At 41.6% G+C, this 18,496-nt stretch overlaps 1 protein-coding gene across 2 annotated transcripts; it reads left to right on the forward strand.

Annotated features, from left to right (window-relative positions):
* Positions 1-578: 578 nt before the first annotated feature.
* si:ch211-69b7.6 (neuroblast differentiation-associated protein AHNAK) lies at positions 579-17,523 on the forward strand. 2 transcript variants are annotated; one of them, XM_041982383.1, is made up of 6 exons: positions 580-674; positions 2,958-2,996; positions 3,142-3,259; positions 8,580-8,749; positions 8,909-10,232; positions 10,887-17,522. In XM_041982383.1, the coding sequence occupies exons 2-6, from the start codon at positions 2,994-2,996 to the stop codon at positions 17,000-17,002; spliced, it is 7,731 nt and encodes a 2,576-aa protein (XP_041838317.1). In that variant the 5' UTR covers positions 580-674; positions 2,958-2,993; the 3' UTR covers positions 17,003-17,522. The 2 variants fall into 2 exon arrangements, with proteins under 2 accessions (XP_041838316.1, XP_041838317.1); XM_041982382.1 differs by having other exon boundaries at positions 579-674; positions 8,909-17,523.
* The last annotated feature ends 973 nt before the right edge of the window (positions 17,524-18,496 follow it).

Here is an 18,496-nt window from a genome sequence, read left to right on the forward strand (position 1 = left end):
TAAAGTGACAGTAAAAGTGTGAAGTTGGCGCGCTGTGGGCACCACCCACTACCAACAATGTTTTATTTCAATAATTTATTAAACTTTTTTTATTCTGAAGTTCATCTGACTTATTTAAGATGAATGTTAATAACAAGTACATTAAAATGAAGGTATATCCAGTAAATATATTCTATTAAAAGCATGTAATATTTTATAGCGTAAGACGTGAACTCTTTTGTTGTTTTATGACATCAGAACATGTGGAGCCACAGCTGTAAGGATCAGATCGGACGCTTTCTTGACCCAACCGACCCGGCGGTGACTCAGACGGTGAACGCCTGACACGCCTTCACCTCAGCTCAGCAGGTTGTCAGGAGGAGTGTTTTCTTTCTGTTTATGTCTTGGCTCCTGATAAACAAGAATCAGTGAGACTAGTTTAGAGTGTGTTTTTGTTTTAAATAGCTGTGAGGTAGTCTGGGTGTGTGTATGATGTGAATGTGCATGTTTGTATCTGTTGACACGGAAAGTTGGCAGGACATTTAAGGTGGAACCTGTTTGACAGCTTCAGGTTGAGTATTCATCCACCTGACCGGCGCGCCTCTACTCAGTGACGACCTGCAGAGCTGTCAGCATGGACTGATCACACATCTTTGTCTGCTGTCACCTAAAACACCTGCCTGATGGATCCTGAGGTCAGTTTTATTTCTTAACTTCATGTTTGTTTTTTTTTGTGGTGTTTCACGCTGTGTGGTTCTGGGCTCTGACTGTGCAGGTTCTCGGTCACTGCAGGTTCTACATTGCTAACATGCAGGTAGTTTCTGTGAAACCAGCACCTGTGCACTGTGAACTCCACACCTACGACTGAAACTGATGCACTTTGGCTCACCTGCGAGGTGTTTAATACATGATGTTTTAAGTTGTAAACTAGCAGCTCCGTTCCCTCGGGTGTTATTTGGAGCACAATTAGTTTGTGATGAGATTTGACATGAGATTTTTATTACAACTGAACAACAGCTCTTTTTTAAGCTTTTTTTTTTTTTTTAAATTTCACTCAAAATAAATCATTTAACCCTTTAAAGCAGGGAGGTGAAGCTCATTTAGTTCAGGGGCCACATTCAGTTTGAACTCAAGTTTGAACTTAGACCAGTAAAATAACAGCTTAATAACCTGTAAATAAATAAAACTTCACCTATTTCCAAGGGTTTTAGTGCAATAATTACAACATATAATGAATTAAAACCAATTATGAACCTTAAATTTCTCGAGAAAAACAAGTGTAGTTTTAACAATATTTTACCTTATTTGATCATTTACACATTCATTACAGCTTCCAGGTCACAATACTTCAACAAGATCACCAAACCCACTATTTCACATCATGATCAGAGCAACGCTTTAAGATCTACAAGTTATTCTAGATGTACATACATGTACATTTCCACATGTAGCAGTAATCCCGCCACCTGAACTGACTCACCTCATAATAAAACAACTATAAAGTGTGAAAGATAGAACAAAGTTATTCTTCTGCCTTGGAAATTGACAAATTAGGAAATATAGCTACTTTTATTAAATAACTGCAGTTAACATCTTCAGTTAATGTGTGTTTTTCACTTTCACATTTTTACCAAATTCATCCTGGAGCCTCTGGTTGGCCGGATTTGGCCCCCAGGCCGTATGTTTCACAATGTTTAGGGACATTTAGGGTCCTCTGGAAATGTACTGCCAGTTTTGATACTATGTCTGAGTAAATAAAACAAAGGAGAAATGTCAGATTTCTCTCCTCAGAGGGTAACACCAGGTTAGCGATGATCCAACCATCCATTATCTATACCGCTGTGTCCAATGACAGGTGACGGGGAAGCTGGAGCCTAAGCCAGCATTGAGAGGCAGGTACAACCTACACAGGTCACCAGTCGTTAACAATGATTCCGTACATAAAAAAGTAATTGAAGTATTAATTTAGCTGCAATGCCCTGACCACACTGATTCAAATCACAAATGAACATTTGGTTTATTTATTTATTTTTTATAAAATGTTTTTTTGGTTTGTCATATTTCACCATAAAGTATCAAAGGTTTTAATTATATAAAAATGCAGTCAGGTGGTGATGAAGGACAGAGGTCATCCTCAAACATCATTGGTGGGATAATTAAAGCACATCATGTGCCTGCACCCTCAGGAGGATTCCTGTATTAGAAAGCATGGGTGTGGTTACTTTGGTTTTTGGTAGCTTACAGAAAGCAAACACTAAAAGCAAAACATTTGTTCACAACCCTCTGGATAAACCTGTTCCTGGGTGTTGACAATGGTGTTTGATCAGCCCGGCGCATGACTCGAATACCTGCAAGATGTGCTGGCCAAGACCCGTCAGTCAGTCATACATATTCCAGACACCATGAAGATTTTCTGCTGTGTTTTTACTCTTCAACACAGAGCTTTATGTAGGACAGAACATGTGGGACAGAACATGTGGAACAGAACATGTAGGATGGAACATGTGGGACAGAACATGTAGGGCAGAACATGTGGGACAGAACATGCAGGATGGAACATGTAGGACAGAACATGTAGGACAAAGTGTAGGACAGAAAGTGTAGGACAGAACATGTAGGAAGGAACATGTGGGACGGAACATGTAGGACGGAACATGTGGGACGGAACGTGTAGGACAGGAAGTGTAGGACAGAACATGTAGGACAGAACATGTAGGATGGAACATGTGGAACAGAACATGTAGGACAGAACATGTAGGACATTATGTAATCTGAGTTCTGGTTAAGAGGGCCAGAGTTCAGTCTGTAACATCATCTCTTTCGTACCTCTCTGTGATGAATAAAACAGTTGCCATGATCACGGCTCTTCCAGGATGATCTACTTCAGCTGTTGGAGACTTCCAGATGTTCTGTTGCTGTTAAATATGATATATTTTACCTTCTCCTCAACCACAATCTCTTTGATTGTTTTTCTCTAGATTCAGTGAGAGATCCAACTATCACCATCAAGAATAATGGTATGAAGCATCAGCAGTTGTTCATTAGTTATTTAAATAGTTAAAAAGTACATTTATGTAAATTTTTAACTGAATTTTCTTTTTAAATTTGCCCTGTGGACGAATCCCTCTGTTGTCAATACTTGATTAAATATTTTGTGTTCAGCCACGTCATCGAAGGGGAAGGAGCCTCTCCGAGGCCTTGACCCTGGAGCAGTCTGAGGAAGGTGGCCTGGTCATTTCCAGTATCAGCAATGCCTCACGTGACCAGGGTCTGAAGGAAGGTATGAGCTCTGACCTCCTACTGAAACTGTCTGACTGCTTTAACTGGAAGATAACAATAATAAATAATGTCATAATATCAATGTCCCAGTTTTACATAAAACACAAGTTTGACACAAGATTTCACAAGAAAACTCCATCCATCCATCCATCCATCCATCCAATATTTATGCTGCTGATCCTTAGTAAGGAAGCCCAGATTCCACATGTCCATTAAGCACAAGCAGTTTGTTTGGACGAACTCCCATGCTCCCTCCAAGACCCTGAGGAGGATGTAGAGCTGGTCCATTGTTCTACAACCAAGACGAAAACCACACTGCTCCTTCTCAATCTGAGGTTTGACTATCCAACGAACCCTCCTCTCCAGGACTCCTTAAGACTGAGAAGTAATAATAATAATACATTTTATTTAAAAAGCACCTTTCAAAACACCCAAGGACACTGTACAAAAGAACATTAAAATGGTTAAAAACAATAAGTACAAAACAAAACGGAACAGAGAACAACATAAAGATGGTGAGTGTGTGACTAGATGTAGGTCTCCAGACTAACATTTTTTATGAGGAGCACAGTGGCCCCTAACTTAAATTTTTAGGAGCGCAAAAAGAAAATTTAGGGGTGCACACTGAAATTGCCTTGCATAGCAAATATTCACATTTCCTCTAATTTTCATTGTATTAGTGATAAATACTTGAACAATAAATTCAGAAATTACAATGTTTACATTAACATTTTTGTGCAGCAGTTGACATGAAAAAAAAAACATCTTACAGGTCGCACTAATACAAAACAAGTAGAAATAGAACTAGAAAATTAAATCAAATCAAATGAGATTTGATATTCACTTTGTAGTCGAAGCAGAACGGCAACTTAGTCACCAGGCATGAAAAGAAAGTGTGCTGTCGAAGACGACATCAGACCCAACCCAGGACAGTTGAGTTGTTTATGGAAATGGGAAAACTGTTAGATTTGGAGAGAGTGTGGGGCATGCCTACCAGGAGGACTTCTGTTTTCGAACTGTTGAGTTTGAGGAATTTGAATGAAAACCAAGAATGAATTTCTTGTAGACAGGTGGTGAGGGAGGTTGGTGAAAGTGAAGAGGAGGGTTTGGTGGAAAGGTAGAGCTGGGTGTTGTCCGCGTAGCAATGAACGAGCCCTGGGGCACACCAGCAGAGACAGGGAAGTGTTTGATTCATGAAATTTCAGTCGAATGAATTGTGTGCGGCCAGAAAGGTAAGAAGTGAACCAGGCGAGGGGGGTGTGAGTGATGCTGATGGATGACAGTCTGTCAAAGAGAGTGCTGTGAGAAGTGATGTCAAATGCCTCTGTGAGGTCAAGGAGGAGGAGAATGGATAGTAAAGCAGAATCTGAATCTACGAGAAGGTCATTGGAGATTTGAGAAGTGCTGTTTCAGTACTGTGAAACGGACGTAAACCGGATTGAAACGGCTCATAAATATTGTTGATGATAAGATGGTTATGAAGTTGAGAAGAAACAGACTTTGAGGATTTTGGAAATGAAGGGTAAATTGGAATTTGGACGAAGGTTATTGAAATTAGTGAGGTTCAAGCCAGGTTTTTTCAAGATAGGTGTGACTGAAGCGGGTTTAAGTGCAAGAGGGATGGTTCCAGAGATTAGGGAAGAGTGAATGATGTTGGTGATAAGGGGAGCAAGTGAAGAAAGGCAGGTTTTAACAAGATCAGTAGGGACTGGATCGAGCTGACAAGTAGCGGGTTTGGATTTTAGGATAAATTCAGAGATGGCTTGGATAGGGAGGAGAATCAAACTGGAGAATGTGGTTATGGGGGATGAATAGGGGGCAGTGAAGTCCACTCCAGAGACTGCAGCTCCCCACGAGGCCAGGTGTTGGTGAATGTCAGAGATTTTGGAGAAAAAGAAAGACATGAGTGTGTTACAGAAGTCAGTGGATTGCATGTGGTGGGGAAGAGAGTTAGATGGCTTTGTAATATTGGTGAGGAGAGAGAAGAGTTTTGGAGTTGTGTTGATTGGCCTGAATTACACCAGAGTAGTAAGCGTACACCAGTGTAGTTCAAACACACCCTCCGTTCCCCCATCATGAAGAGGGGGACTACCACCCCAGTCTGCCAATCCAGAGGCACCAGATGTCCACATAATGCTACACTTCTCAGCATGTCAGCCAAGACAGAGCCTTAAGGAACTCAGGACAGATCTTGTCCACCCCCAGGGCTCTGCCACTGAGGAGCTTTTTAACCACCTCATCAACCTCAGCCCATCTGGGTTCCCAGATTCTGCTTCCTCGTTGTAAGATATGTCAGTGGGATTGAGGAAGTCTTTAAAGTATTCCTTCCACCGACCCACAACATCCTGAGTCAAGATCAGCAGCCCCCCATCCCCACTGTTGATGGTGCACTGCTTCCCCCTCCTGAGGCAATGGATGATGGACCAGAATCTCCTCGAAATCATTCTCTATTGCCTCTCTGGACTCTTCCCAACCCAGAGTTTTTGCCATATCCTTCAGCTGCCTCCAGAGTCCCACAGGCCAATAAGGCCAGATATGACTCTTTCTTTAGCTTGACGGCATCCCTCACTGGTGGTGTCTACAAACGAGTTTGGGGATTTCTGCCACGACAAGCACAGACAACCTTGAGGCCACAGCGCCAGTTGGCTGCCTCAACGATAGAGGCACAAAACACAGGCCACTCGGACTCAATGTCCCCCACCTCAATCTGGACATAGTTAAAGCTCTGCCAAAGGTGGGAATTGAAGCTCTTTCTGACAGGGGACTCTGCCAGATATTCCAAGTAGACCCTCACAACACATATGGGTCTGTCAGGCCTGACCGGCATCCTCCCACACCATCTGGAGATCAGGTGGTGATCAGGTGACAGCTCCATTTCTTTCTTCACCCTTGTGTCCAAGACATGCAGCTACAAGTCTGATGAAACGACTACAAAGTTACAAAGCTGATCCTTAAACTGCAGTCTAGAGTTTCCTGGTGCCAAGTGCACATGTGGACACTTATGCTTGAACATGGTGTTCATTATGGACAATCCTTGACGAGCACATTAGTCCAATAACAAAACACCACTTGGATTCAGATCAGGCAGACGCTTTTCTCTCCCTCTCTGTATCCAATTTGCCCTGCTACTTCTTTGTCTTGTCATAGTTATCTGAGCCTCTTTTTGCATTCCCTTCTGAATCCTAAACCATGGATCTGGTCAGCTGGTCTCTCAATGCAGTTGATTAAATCTTTACTACTCGCAGAACGGGCATAGGGGAGCCCGCTTGTCCTGGCGGAAAGTTCATAGCTGGATACATGATGGACTGGGGCAAGTGGAAGGTCATGTGTCTGTTGCTACTTTCTGTTGAGGATATGGAAGATATCTACAGGATTGGATTCATGATAACTGAGTTTCTGTTGATTGGAGCAAACGGTTTCCTGGTGGATCGCAAATTTCGAGTTTGGCGGCCACTGGCTAGCTGCCAGACTTTTGTGATGGTGTGTGCCGCAATCTTAATACTCAGTCTATAGTGTTGCATTAGCTAAATTATCCAGTTTAGGATGCCATTCTTGCCCAAAATTGCAAGCAGGTTACGATCCCTGAGCTCGTCCGCACAGTAGGTAACAACTTGGAGAAGCTGTCAACTTGGCTGGGTGGAAACTGACCCCAGATTCGGCTGTTTGGAGTCGCTAATGAGACCACTGAGAGACTTAAGGCAGACAAAACATGCTCTAGCCCAGGGGTGGCCACACTTGGCTTAAACTAATGAGTCATTGTGCAGATCCTTTTGGGCTGTTGGATCCATTTAATGTGAGTCAGGTGTGCTGGAGCAGGGAAATTTGGAAAACCTGCAGGATTGTGGCTCTCGAGGACCGACGTTGGCCACCCCTGCTCTAGCCTGACCCAAAACAATTGCTGTTATCTCAATCTGGCTCCTCAGACTGGCCTTGAATGGCTGATTATCAAGTTCCCCTGGAATGTTATGCAGACTGATGCTCTGAGTGTGAATGCCCCTGTTGCAATGACAATAAAGTTTCATTCATTCACGCGACCATTAAAGTCTCCCAGCAGAATGAGGGAGTACCCGGAAGGAGTGCTCTCTCATCCGAGAACACTCCTTCCAAGAACTCTAAAGAGGGTGGGTACTCTGAACTGCTGTTTGGTGCATAAGCACAAACAACAGTCAGGGACCCATCCCCCCACCTGAAGGCATCCACCGGGATAAACCCCAACATAAAGGCACCAAGCTGGGGCCAATGAGTATGTCCACACCTGCTCTGCGCTGCTTACTGGGAGCAAGTCCAGAATGTAAGAGGGTTCAGTCCTTCTCGACGACACCAGTTCCAGAGCCCAAGCCGTGCATTGAGGTAAATCCAAATATATCTAGCCAGAAACGCTTAAAGTCGCTCACCAGCTCAGGCTACTTCCCTGCCAAAAAGGTGATGTTCCCTATCCCTAAAGCCAGCTTCTGCAGCTGAGGATTGGACTGCAAGTGTCCCCACCTTTCGGCCACCACCCAGGTCAAACTGCACCCGACCCCTAAAACCCCTGCCCAGTGGTGAGTCCGCAGGAGGGGGTAATTTCACATTTCTCTAAAACTAAAAAAATCTCTGTTAATCCAATACGTGTTCCATCCATCCATCCATCCATCCATCCATCTATCCATTGATTGATTTTTCTGATCATGTATTCATTTGATTATTGATAAAAAAAACAAGCTTGTCAGTTTTCAAATGTTAAAAAAATCTTCGCTGGTTTATCTGATTAACTTGTGATTTCTGTACACACAAGCACACACAAGCACACACACACACACATATACACAAATTTTGAAAATAAATAAGTAGTTTGGTGTGTAAGGAACCTATGGGCATTTTATTTTTTTCTGTAATATTTTAAGTTAAATGAATATATTTGTATATCATTATAGATTCAGTCGGAGCCTGCCAAATAGTGTGTGTCTGTGTTTATGTTATTTAAATTGTGTCATTTGTCAATGTTTTATTTGTAGTAGATGTACAGTATGATGTGTTATGTTATGTATTTATGTTATGTGTATAGTGATGAGTAGTGTGAATGTGTATTGTATTGTCACCATGTAAATTGTGCAGACCCCAGGAAGAATAGCTGCTGCTATGCAAAAGCTAATGGGGATCTTGAACAAACAAACAAACAAACAAACGAACCCGTGCACAATGCCGATAATCAATGCCCACTTTAGACTGTTGATTCTGAAGCTCCTCACTGGGGATGTAATGCATGATTTGCACACATGAGCTCATGGGAATGTTCTGGAAAAAGCTGCTGTTTTATGTAAATACTTGATTTGTCTTTTTAGGGGATGAAATTCTGGGGGCAACAATCAACTTTGAACAACTATCAAAAGAGGAGGTATTAAAAGTCCTGAAGCTGATGGAGCCGTTTGATGATAAAATTCAAGTCCTGACTCGGAGCAGCCTGAGCAAGAGCCTCGGCAATTTGGACGAGAGCGGCAGGAGTCCTGAAGAAGTAGGTGGAATACTGTTAACATTAACTGAATTAACAGATTAGTAAATTAATATTTTTTAATTGCATGATGCAGCAGTGGCTCACAGCTCACACTTTTATAAATATTCCAATGTCTATGAAAGGAAATTCCAATCACCTAGTTGTGACTTGTGTTTCTAGATGCTGAAGGAGTCCTACAGCAAACTCTACAATGCCAAAATAAAGAGGTTTATGAAGGATGACCCGTCTGGAGCTGATGAGGGATGTGTGGACGGGAAGGTTACAACAGAACCCACTTCATCCACGGTCAGCCTAAAACATGATGCAAAGTTGCCTCGACTTGGAGTTGATTTTGGACTTTTGAAATCCAGAAATCTGAGCACAGATGGTGATTGTGATTCACAGTCTGATGCCAGAGAGTTAACAGACAGCAACCTGAACCTTCCTCCTCTGGGTCTCAGTTCGAATGGGTTTACTCTACCTGGGGCTGAGGCGCCAAGACGAAAACTTGGTGAGAGAAGTATGGAGCTAAAAGTTTCAGACTTCAATCAGTCTGGAACATTCCCAGATAATCCAAATGGAAACGCTGCTTCTGGTATGAACCTGCCAAATACTGACTGTACTCCAGAAATGGGTTTGGACTTAAAAGGCTCTGATGTTAACACCCCTGAAATGGAGATGGACCTGAACAGGGAAAATATCACTGGTCCATCTTTTAATCCTGGTGTTCCAAAAGTGGACATTAAAGGAATAACTCCAGACTTCAACATGCCGAAATTCAAAGTGCCACGTCTGTCTCTGTCTGGACCTCCTATTGGTATCCCAGAATGTGAGGTGAGGGCACCTGAAATAGAAACCCCAAAAATCACCTCAGGTAAACAATCTAGGAGGCAGAAAAAGCCAGATTTAAATGTTGACGATCTCTCCAGTTTTGTAGGAACATCCACGTTTAAGCTGTCTGGAAAACTGCCTGAAAAACCAGGCTTTCATCTAAACGGGGCCGACACTGATATGGCTTTGGGCAATGTCAAAGTGTCTCTTAAGAAACCAAAGACTGATCTTAAATCTCCAGCTTTATATGTGGATGATCCACCTGGTTCACTTACATGTATAAATGATGTTGAAACACCTGAGCTAAGTCTGAAAACGCCAAAGATAAAAAGTGGCACCTCATCTGATCTGAATCTAGCCAAACCTGACCTAAAAGGAAGACATTTTAAAATTAACACTCCATCAGCTAATGCTAAGGGTCAGTCTGGAAAATACAAGGCTCCAAAGTTTACAATGCCTAAATTCGATTTGCCAGATATTCAAGTTCCAGATTTGAATGGTGACTTGGAGCAACCACATGCTGACTTACCAGGAGTTAAATGCCCTGAAAATGAATTAAAAACTCCTGACATGGATGTAGCGGCTCCAAAATTCAAAGGGGGCAAAAACTTCCCCAGATCCCCAGATGACGGCCCAAACCTAGACCTAGGAACACCTGACCTAGATTTATCTGGTCCCAATCTCAGTGGTGGGATAAACGCACCAAGCATAAATATGCCCAAGTTTGACCTTAAAACTCCCAAACTGGACCTCAATGCCCCAGATGTTGGCTTAGACATGCCATCAGGCAAAGTGAAAATGCCAGAACTTCATGCTCCAGACTGGGATCTTAAAGCTCCCTCAGGTAAATTAAAGATGCCTAAATTGAACCTTTCAGGCACATTGCCAAAAGGACCAAATCTGGACCTAAATGCAGACATGGAGTCCCCAAATTTGAGTCTGAAAGCTCCAAAGATAAAGGGAGGAATGGATGCTCCTGATCTGAACATGCCAAACATGAAACTTAAAGATCCAAAGTTAGATGTGAGCCCTCCAGATCTCAACATTGGTTCACCAAAAACAAAGATGAAGTTTCCCAAACTGAAGTTGCCCAAATTTAACCTCCCAAATATTAAGGGACCTGAAATTGATGGCAGCCTAGATGGCCCAGATATAGATGTAAATGCACCTGATGTCAACTTCAAGGGTCCTAAGACTGATGTAAATCTTTCTGGTCCATCTGGGAAATTTAAAAAGCCAAACTTGAACCTGCCTGACATGAAGTTTTCTGGCCCAAAGTTAGACGGCCCAAACCTAGACCTAGGAACACCTGACCTAGATTTATCTGGTCCCAATCTCAGTGGTGGGATAAACGCACCAAGCATAAATATGCCCAAGTTTGACCTTAAAACTCCCAAACTGGACCTCAATGCCCCAGATGTTGGCTTAGACATGCCATCAGGCAAAGTGAAAATGCCAGAACTTCATGCTCCAGACTGGGATCTTAAAGCTCCCTCAGGTAAATTAAAGATGCCTAAATTGAACCTTTCAGGCACATTGCCAAAAGGACCAAATCTGGACCTAAATGCAGACATGGAGTCCCCAAATTTGAGTCTGAAAGCTCCAAAGATAAAGGGAGGAATGGATGCTCCTGATCTGAACATGCCAAACATGAAACTTAAAGATCCAAAGTTAGATGTGAGCCCTCCAGATCTCAACATTGGTTCACCAAAAACAAAGATGAAGTTTCCCAAACTGAAGTTGCCCAAATTTAACCTCCCAAATATTAAGGGACCTGAAATTGATGGCAGCCTAGATGGCCCAGATATAGATGTAAATGCACCTGATGTCAACTTCAAGGGTCCTAAGACTGATGTAGATCTTTCTGGTCCATCTGGGAAATTTAAAAAGCCAAACTTGAACCTGCCTGACATGAAGTTTTCTGGCCCAAAGTTAGACGGCCCAAACCTGGACCTAGGAACACCTGACCTAGATTTATCTGGTCCCAATCTCATTGGTGGGATAAACGCACCAAGCATAAATATGCCCAAGTTTGACCTTAAAACTCCCAAACTGGACCTCAATGCCCCAGATGTTGGCTTAGATATGCCATCAGGCAAAGTGAAAATGCCAGAACTTCATGCTCCAGACTGGGATCTTAAAGCTCCCTCAGGTAAATTAAAGATGCCTAAATTGAACCTTTCAGGCACATTGCCGAAAGGACCAAATCTGGAACTTAATGCAGACATGGAGTCCCCAAATTTGAGTCTGAAAGCTCCAAAGATAAAGGGAGGAATGGATGCTCCTGATCTGAACATGCCAAACATGAAACTTAAAGATCCAAAGTTAGATGTGAGCCCTCCAGATCTCAACATTGGTTCACCAAAAACAAAGATGAAGTTTCCCAAACTGAAGTTGCCCAAATTTAACCTCCCAAATATTAAGGGACCTGAAATTGATGGCAGCCTAGATGGCCCAGATATAGATGTAAATGCACCTGATGTCAACTTCAAGGGTCCTAAGACTGATGTAGATCTTTCTGGTCCATCTGGGAAATTTAAAAAGCCAAACTTGAACCTGCCTGACATGAAGTTTTCTGGCCCAAAGTTAGACGGCCCAAACCTGGACCTAGGAACACCTGACCTAGATTTATCTGGTCCCAATCTCATTGGTGGGATAAACGCACCAAGCATAAATATGCCCAAGTTTGACCTTAAAACTCCCAAACTGGACCTCAATGCCCCAGATGTTGGCTTAGATATGCCATCAGGCAAAGTGAAAATGCCAGAACTTCATGCTCCAGACTGGGATCTTAAAGCTCCCTCAGGTAAATTAAAGATGCCTAAATTGAACCTTTCAGGCACATTGCCGAAAGGACCAAATCTGGACCTAAATGCAGACATGGAGTCCCCAAATTTGAGTCTGAAAGCTCCAAAGATAAAGGGAGGAATGGATGCTCCTGATCTGAACATGCCAAACATGAAACTTAAAGATCCAAAGATAGATGTGAGCCCTCCAGATCTCAACATTGGTTCACCAAAAACAAAGATGAAGTTTCCCAAATTGAAGTTGCCCAAATTTAGCCTCCCAAATATTAAGGGACCTGAAATTGATGGCAGCCTAGATGGCCCAGATATAGATGTAAATGCACCTGATGTCAACTTCAAGGGTCCTAAGACTGATGTAGATCTTTCTGGTCCATCTGGGAAATTTAAAAAGCCAAACTTGAACCTGCCTGACATGAAGTTTTCTGGCCCAAAGTTAGACGGCCCAAACCTGGACCTAGGAACACCTGACCTAGATTTATCTGGTCCCAATCTCAGTGGTGGGATAAACGCACCAAGCATAAATATGCCCAAGTTTGATCTTAAAACTCCCAAACTGGACCTCAATGCCCCAGATGTTGGCTTAGATATGCCCTCAGGCAAAGTGAAAATGCCAGAACTTCATGCTCCAGACTGGGATCCTAAAGCTCCCTCAGGTAAATTAAAGATGCCTAAATTGAACCTTTCAGGCACATTGCCGAAAGGACCAAATCTGGACCTAAATGCAGACATGGAGTCCCCAAATTTGAGTCTGAAAGCTCCAAAGATAAAGGGAGGAATGCATGCTCCTGATCTGAACATGCCAAACATGAAACTTAAAGATCCAAAGTTAGATGTGAGCCCTCCAGATCTCAACATTGGTTCACCAAAAACAAAGATGAAGTTTCCCAAACTGAAGTTGCCCAAATTTAACCTCCCAAATATTAAGGGACCTGAAATTGATGGCAGCCTAGATGGCCCAGATATAGATGTAAATGCACCTGATGTCAACTTCAAGGGTCCTAAGACTGATGTAGATCTTTCTGGTCCATCTGGGAAATTTAAAAAGCCAAACTTGAACCTGCCTGACATGAAGTTTTCTGGCCCAAAGTTAGACGGCCCAAACCTGGACCTAGGAACACCTGACCTAGATTTATCTGGTCCCAATCTCATTGGTGGGATAAACGCACCAAGCATAAATATGCCCAAGTTTGACCTTAAAACTCCCAAACTGGACCTCAATGCCCCAGATGTTGGCTTAGATATGCCATCAGGCAAAGTGAAAATGCCAGAACTTCATGCTCCAGACTGGGATCTTAAAGCTCCCTCAGGTAAATTAAAGATGCCTAAATTGAACCTTTCAGGCACATTGCCGAAAGGACCAAATCTGGACCTAAATGCAGACATGGAGTCCCCAAATTTGAGTCTGAAAGCTCCAAAGATAAAGGGAGGAATGGATGCTCCTGATCTGAACATGCCAAACATGAAACTTAAAGATCCAAAGTTAGATGTGAGCCCTCCAGATCTCAACATTGGTTCACCAAAAACAAAGATGAAGTTTCCCAAACTGAAGTTGCCCAAATTTAACCTCCCAAATATTAAGGGACCTGAAATTGATGGCAGCCTAGATGGCCCAGATATAGATGTAAATGCACCTGATGTCAACTTCAAGGGTCCTAAGACTGATGTAGATCTTTCTGGTCCATCTGGGAAATTTAAAAAGCCAAACTTGAACCTGCCTGACATGAAGTTTTCTGGCCCAAAGTTAGACGGCCCAAACCTGGACCTAGGAACACCTGACCTAGATTTATCTGGTCCCAATCTCATTGGTGGGATAAACGCACCAAGCATAAATATGCCCAAGTTTGACCTTAAAACTCCCAAACTGGACCTCAATGCCCCAGATGTTGGCTTAGATATGCCATCAGGCAAAGTGAAAATGCCAGAACTTCATGCTCCAGACTGGGATCTTAAAGCTCCCTCAGGTAAATTAAAGATGCCTAAATTGAACCTTTCAGGCACATTGCCGAAAGGACCAAATCTGGACCTAAATGCAGACATGGAGTCCCCAAATTTGAGTCTGAAAGCTCCAAAGATAAAGGGAGGAATGGATGCTCCTGATCTGAACATGCCAAACATGAAACTTAAAGATCCAAAGTTAGATGTGAGCCCTCCAGATCTCAACATTGGTTCACCAAAAACAAAGATGAAGTTTCCCAAATTGAAGTTGCCCAAATTTAGCCTCCCAAATATTAAGGGACCTGAAATTGATGGCAGCCTAGATGGCCCAGATATAGATGTAAATGCACCTGATGTCAACTTCAAGGGTCCTAAGACTGATGTAGATCTTTCTGGTCCATCTGGGAAATTTAAAAAGCCAAACTTGAACCTGCCTGACATGAAGTTTTCTGGCCCAAAGTTAGACGGCCCAAACCTGGACCTAGGAACACCTGACCTAGATTTATCTGGTCCCAATCTCATTGGTGGGATAAACGCACCAAGCATAAATATGCCCAAGTTTGACCTTAAAACTCCCAAACTGGACCTCAATGCCCCAGATGTTGGCTTAGATATGCCATCAGGCAAAGTGAAAATGCCAGAACTTCATGCTCCAGACTGGGATCTTAAAGCTCCCTCAGGTAAATTAAAGATGCCTAAATTGAACCTTTCAGGCACATTGCCGAAAGGACCAAATCTGGACCTAAATGCAGACATGGAGTCCCCAAATTTGAGTCTGAAAGCTCCAAAGATAAAGGGAGGAATGGATGCTCCTGATCTGAACATGCCAAACATGAAACTTAAAGATCCAAAGTTAGATGTGAGCCCTCCAGATCTCAACATTGGTTCACCAAAAACAAAGATGAAGTTTCCCAAACTGAAGTTGCCCAAATTTAGCCTCCCAAATATTAAGGGACCTGAAATTGATGGCAGCCTAGATGGCCCAGATATAGATGTAAATGCACCTGATGTCAACTTCAAGGGTCCTAAGACTGATGTAGATCTTTCTGGTCCATCTGGGAAATTTAAAAAGCCAAACTTGAACCTGCCTGACATGAAGTTTTCTGGCCCAAAGTTAGACGGCCCAAACCTGGACCTAGGAACACCTGACCTAGATTTATCTGGTCCCAATCTCAGTGGTGGGATAAACGCACCAAGCATAAATATGCCCAAGTTTGACCTTAAAACTCCCAAACTGGACCTCAATGCCCCAGATGTTGGCTTAGACATGCCATCAGGCAAAGTGAAAATGCCAGAACTCCATGCTCCAGACTGGGATCTTAAAGCTCCCTCAGGTAAATTAAAGATGCCTAAATTGAACCTTTCAGGCACATTGCCGAAAGGACCAAATCTGGACCTAAATGCAGACATGGAGTCCCCAAATTTGAGTCTGAAAGCTCCAAAGATAAAGGGAAGAATGGATGCTCCTGATCTGAACATGCCAAACATGAAACGTAAAGATCCAAAGTTAGATGTGAGCCCTCCAGATCTCAACATTAGCTCAGAAAAAGCAAAACTAAAAATGCCTAAAATTAATCTTCCAAGTGCAAAGGGGCGTGCAACTATTGGAAATGCTGATGGGCCGGATATTGGTGTACCAGGTATGAACCTAAAAAGCTCCAAACCTGGATTCATGGTTCCAGATGTCGATTTTGGTAACCCTTCAGGGACCAAATTTAAAATGCCAAACCTTAAGATTCCTGATGTGGGGTTCTCTGCTCCAGAAGTAGATGATCCAGATCTTGATCTGAATTCAAAGAATCTTTATACCAAATTACCAAAAGGATCAAATTTTAAATTAAATTCAGGCCTAGAAGCTCCAGATATGAATCTCAAACTTCCAAAGACAAAGGGTAATTCCCCTATGTTGGGATTACCAAACGCGGATCCCAAGTTGAATGCGAACACTCCGGATGCCAGTATCAGCTTCCCTGATGCAAATTTCAAAAAGCCCAAAAAACCAGGGGAGCTGATGGGAAATGTCACAAGTCTAAATATCAGCGCTCCAAACATAAATGTCAAGCGGCCCAAAACTGCTACACGTAATCCACAAATGCAGCTCAGATCTCCACAACTCCATGCTGATGATCCCTCAGGTAAGTTAAAAAAACCTTCCTACAAGAATCGCAGGTCAGATATGACCTCGAAGAAGCCTGATCTGGACATAGATCAAGATTTCAAACTTCATTACGCTGATAGAAAGCCACCTAAAACCAAAGTCAGGTCCAGCTACCCTGCAGGGGATGATGCTTCACGCCAGCATATTGATTTAAGTCGTTTCGACCTCAACATTGATGATTTCACAGGTAAAGATCATGTGCTTAGAGCCAGGGGTTCAACACTGGACCTCCGGGCATCACAAAGCGGACAGGTGACTCCCCCTTCAGGGGTTGGTGGTGACAAGATGGACTCCAAAAAAACCAGAGCTCAACCCAACGTACATTTACCAACTTTATCTCAAGATTCCCAGATAAGAGTACCTGACAGTTCTGATGAATACTTAATCACTGTTTTTCCTAATCAAACACAAAACACAAAACTCCCAAACCGCAAGTTTAACACTCTGGGAAACCTCAACTTCCATCCGGGAAATTTAGACCTTGAAGTTCCATGTGAAAATGATGTGAAAGGCTCCACATTCTTTTTCTCCAACCTGGTATAAAGTTCAGCGCACTAATTTATTTTCTGTTTGAGTCTGGTTTGTGTTTTTATTTTTATCTATTCAGACTATTTTTATTTGTATGTTATGATTTTTTATTTGTATAGAAATTGGATCCTGTGTGCCTCATCATGCATACTGTACATATTTTTTGTACATAGGTCTTATAACTTTGTATTTTTAAATTTTTTATTATTATTATTATTGTTTTTTTTTTTATTGTATATTTTTTTATGACAACTATTTTGCACTTGTTTTATAAGGTGAATTAAAAATTTTTCACATTTTGTTATGGTCAACTTTGTTCTATACATGTTTAAAAAGAAGGTATTTTTGTCATTTAATCCCAAAGCTTCTTCTTTATAAGTGATGTTCAAACCAAAGGAGGAAATCAGTTAATATAATAATAATTATTCTGAAATTATGTTTGATTTTATTGATTGAATCTTTATACTTGATTTTTTTTACAGTACTCCTGCCATTTTGATAAAAAAAAGGTTGTTTTTAACATATGATGAATTGATAATAAAATTATTTGCTGTTACTGCTGTTCATTATTTGCACATCATACTATATGAAATCATTTTGGGTTATTTGAAGATGAGCATTTACAATGAACTCCTGGGATTTGATAGGTTAATATAGCAATATTTATTTTGTAATTTATCTACAGAAGTGTTATGTTTACCCACTTTTCTAAGCAATCAAGAAAAAAAAAACATACACACACACACATATATATATATATATATATATATATATATATATATATATATATATATATATATATATATATATATATATATATATATATATATATATATATATATATGTATAGATATAGATATATATCACTTATTTTTGGGAATTGGGACAAAAGAGGTTTAAAAAAGTCTTTGCTATTTAACCGTGTAAAGTAACAGGCTATAAATATTAAAACTTTTTTTAAAATGTACCTTTTTCCTGTTTGAACTTGATTTGTGTCAACTCCGTCAGTATTTTCCCTCCAAAACCAGCTAGCTACTCTGCAGCTTGCTGGTTTTTTCTAAGTTGCTAGCTGTTTTAATAACCTCACTTAAATGCTTAAATTAGACTCATGTGGTTTAAAACACTTTATCATAACAGAGACGGTGTTGACATAATCCAGCTGTGACCGTAGGAATATTGACACTGCTTGTCTAAAATTTAAAAAAGTTTTAAACTCACCAGAGTGTGTGTGAGGGTGTGTTTCATCCAGCACCATAGAAATCTATACAAGGGCTAGATGCTTTATTTCGGAGCTTTGAACGGCCTCACGCGGCGGCCATCTTTCATCAGGGTTGCTCTCTTGCGGGATCTATTGTGTCTAAGGGAAAGTAAGTGAGCTGCACAAACATAAATACTCTTATTTTACTGAAATCTTGACGGATTTTCAAACAGTTTGGTTTCTTACAAAACTTATTAACGTTGCTATAATTCTGGATACCTGATCATGTTGAAATTGAAGCTGTTGTCTTT

The sequence above is a fragment of the Melanotaenia boesemani genome, chromosome 4, assembly GCF_017639745.1.
Source record: "Melanotaenia boesemani isolate fMelBoe1 chromosome 4, fMelBoe1.pri, whole genome shotgun sequence".
Lineage (NCBI taxonomy): Eukaryota > Metazoa > Chordata > Actinopteri > Atheriniformes > Melanotaeniidae > Melanotaenia > Melanotaenia boesemani.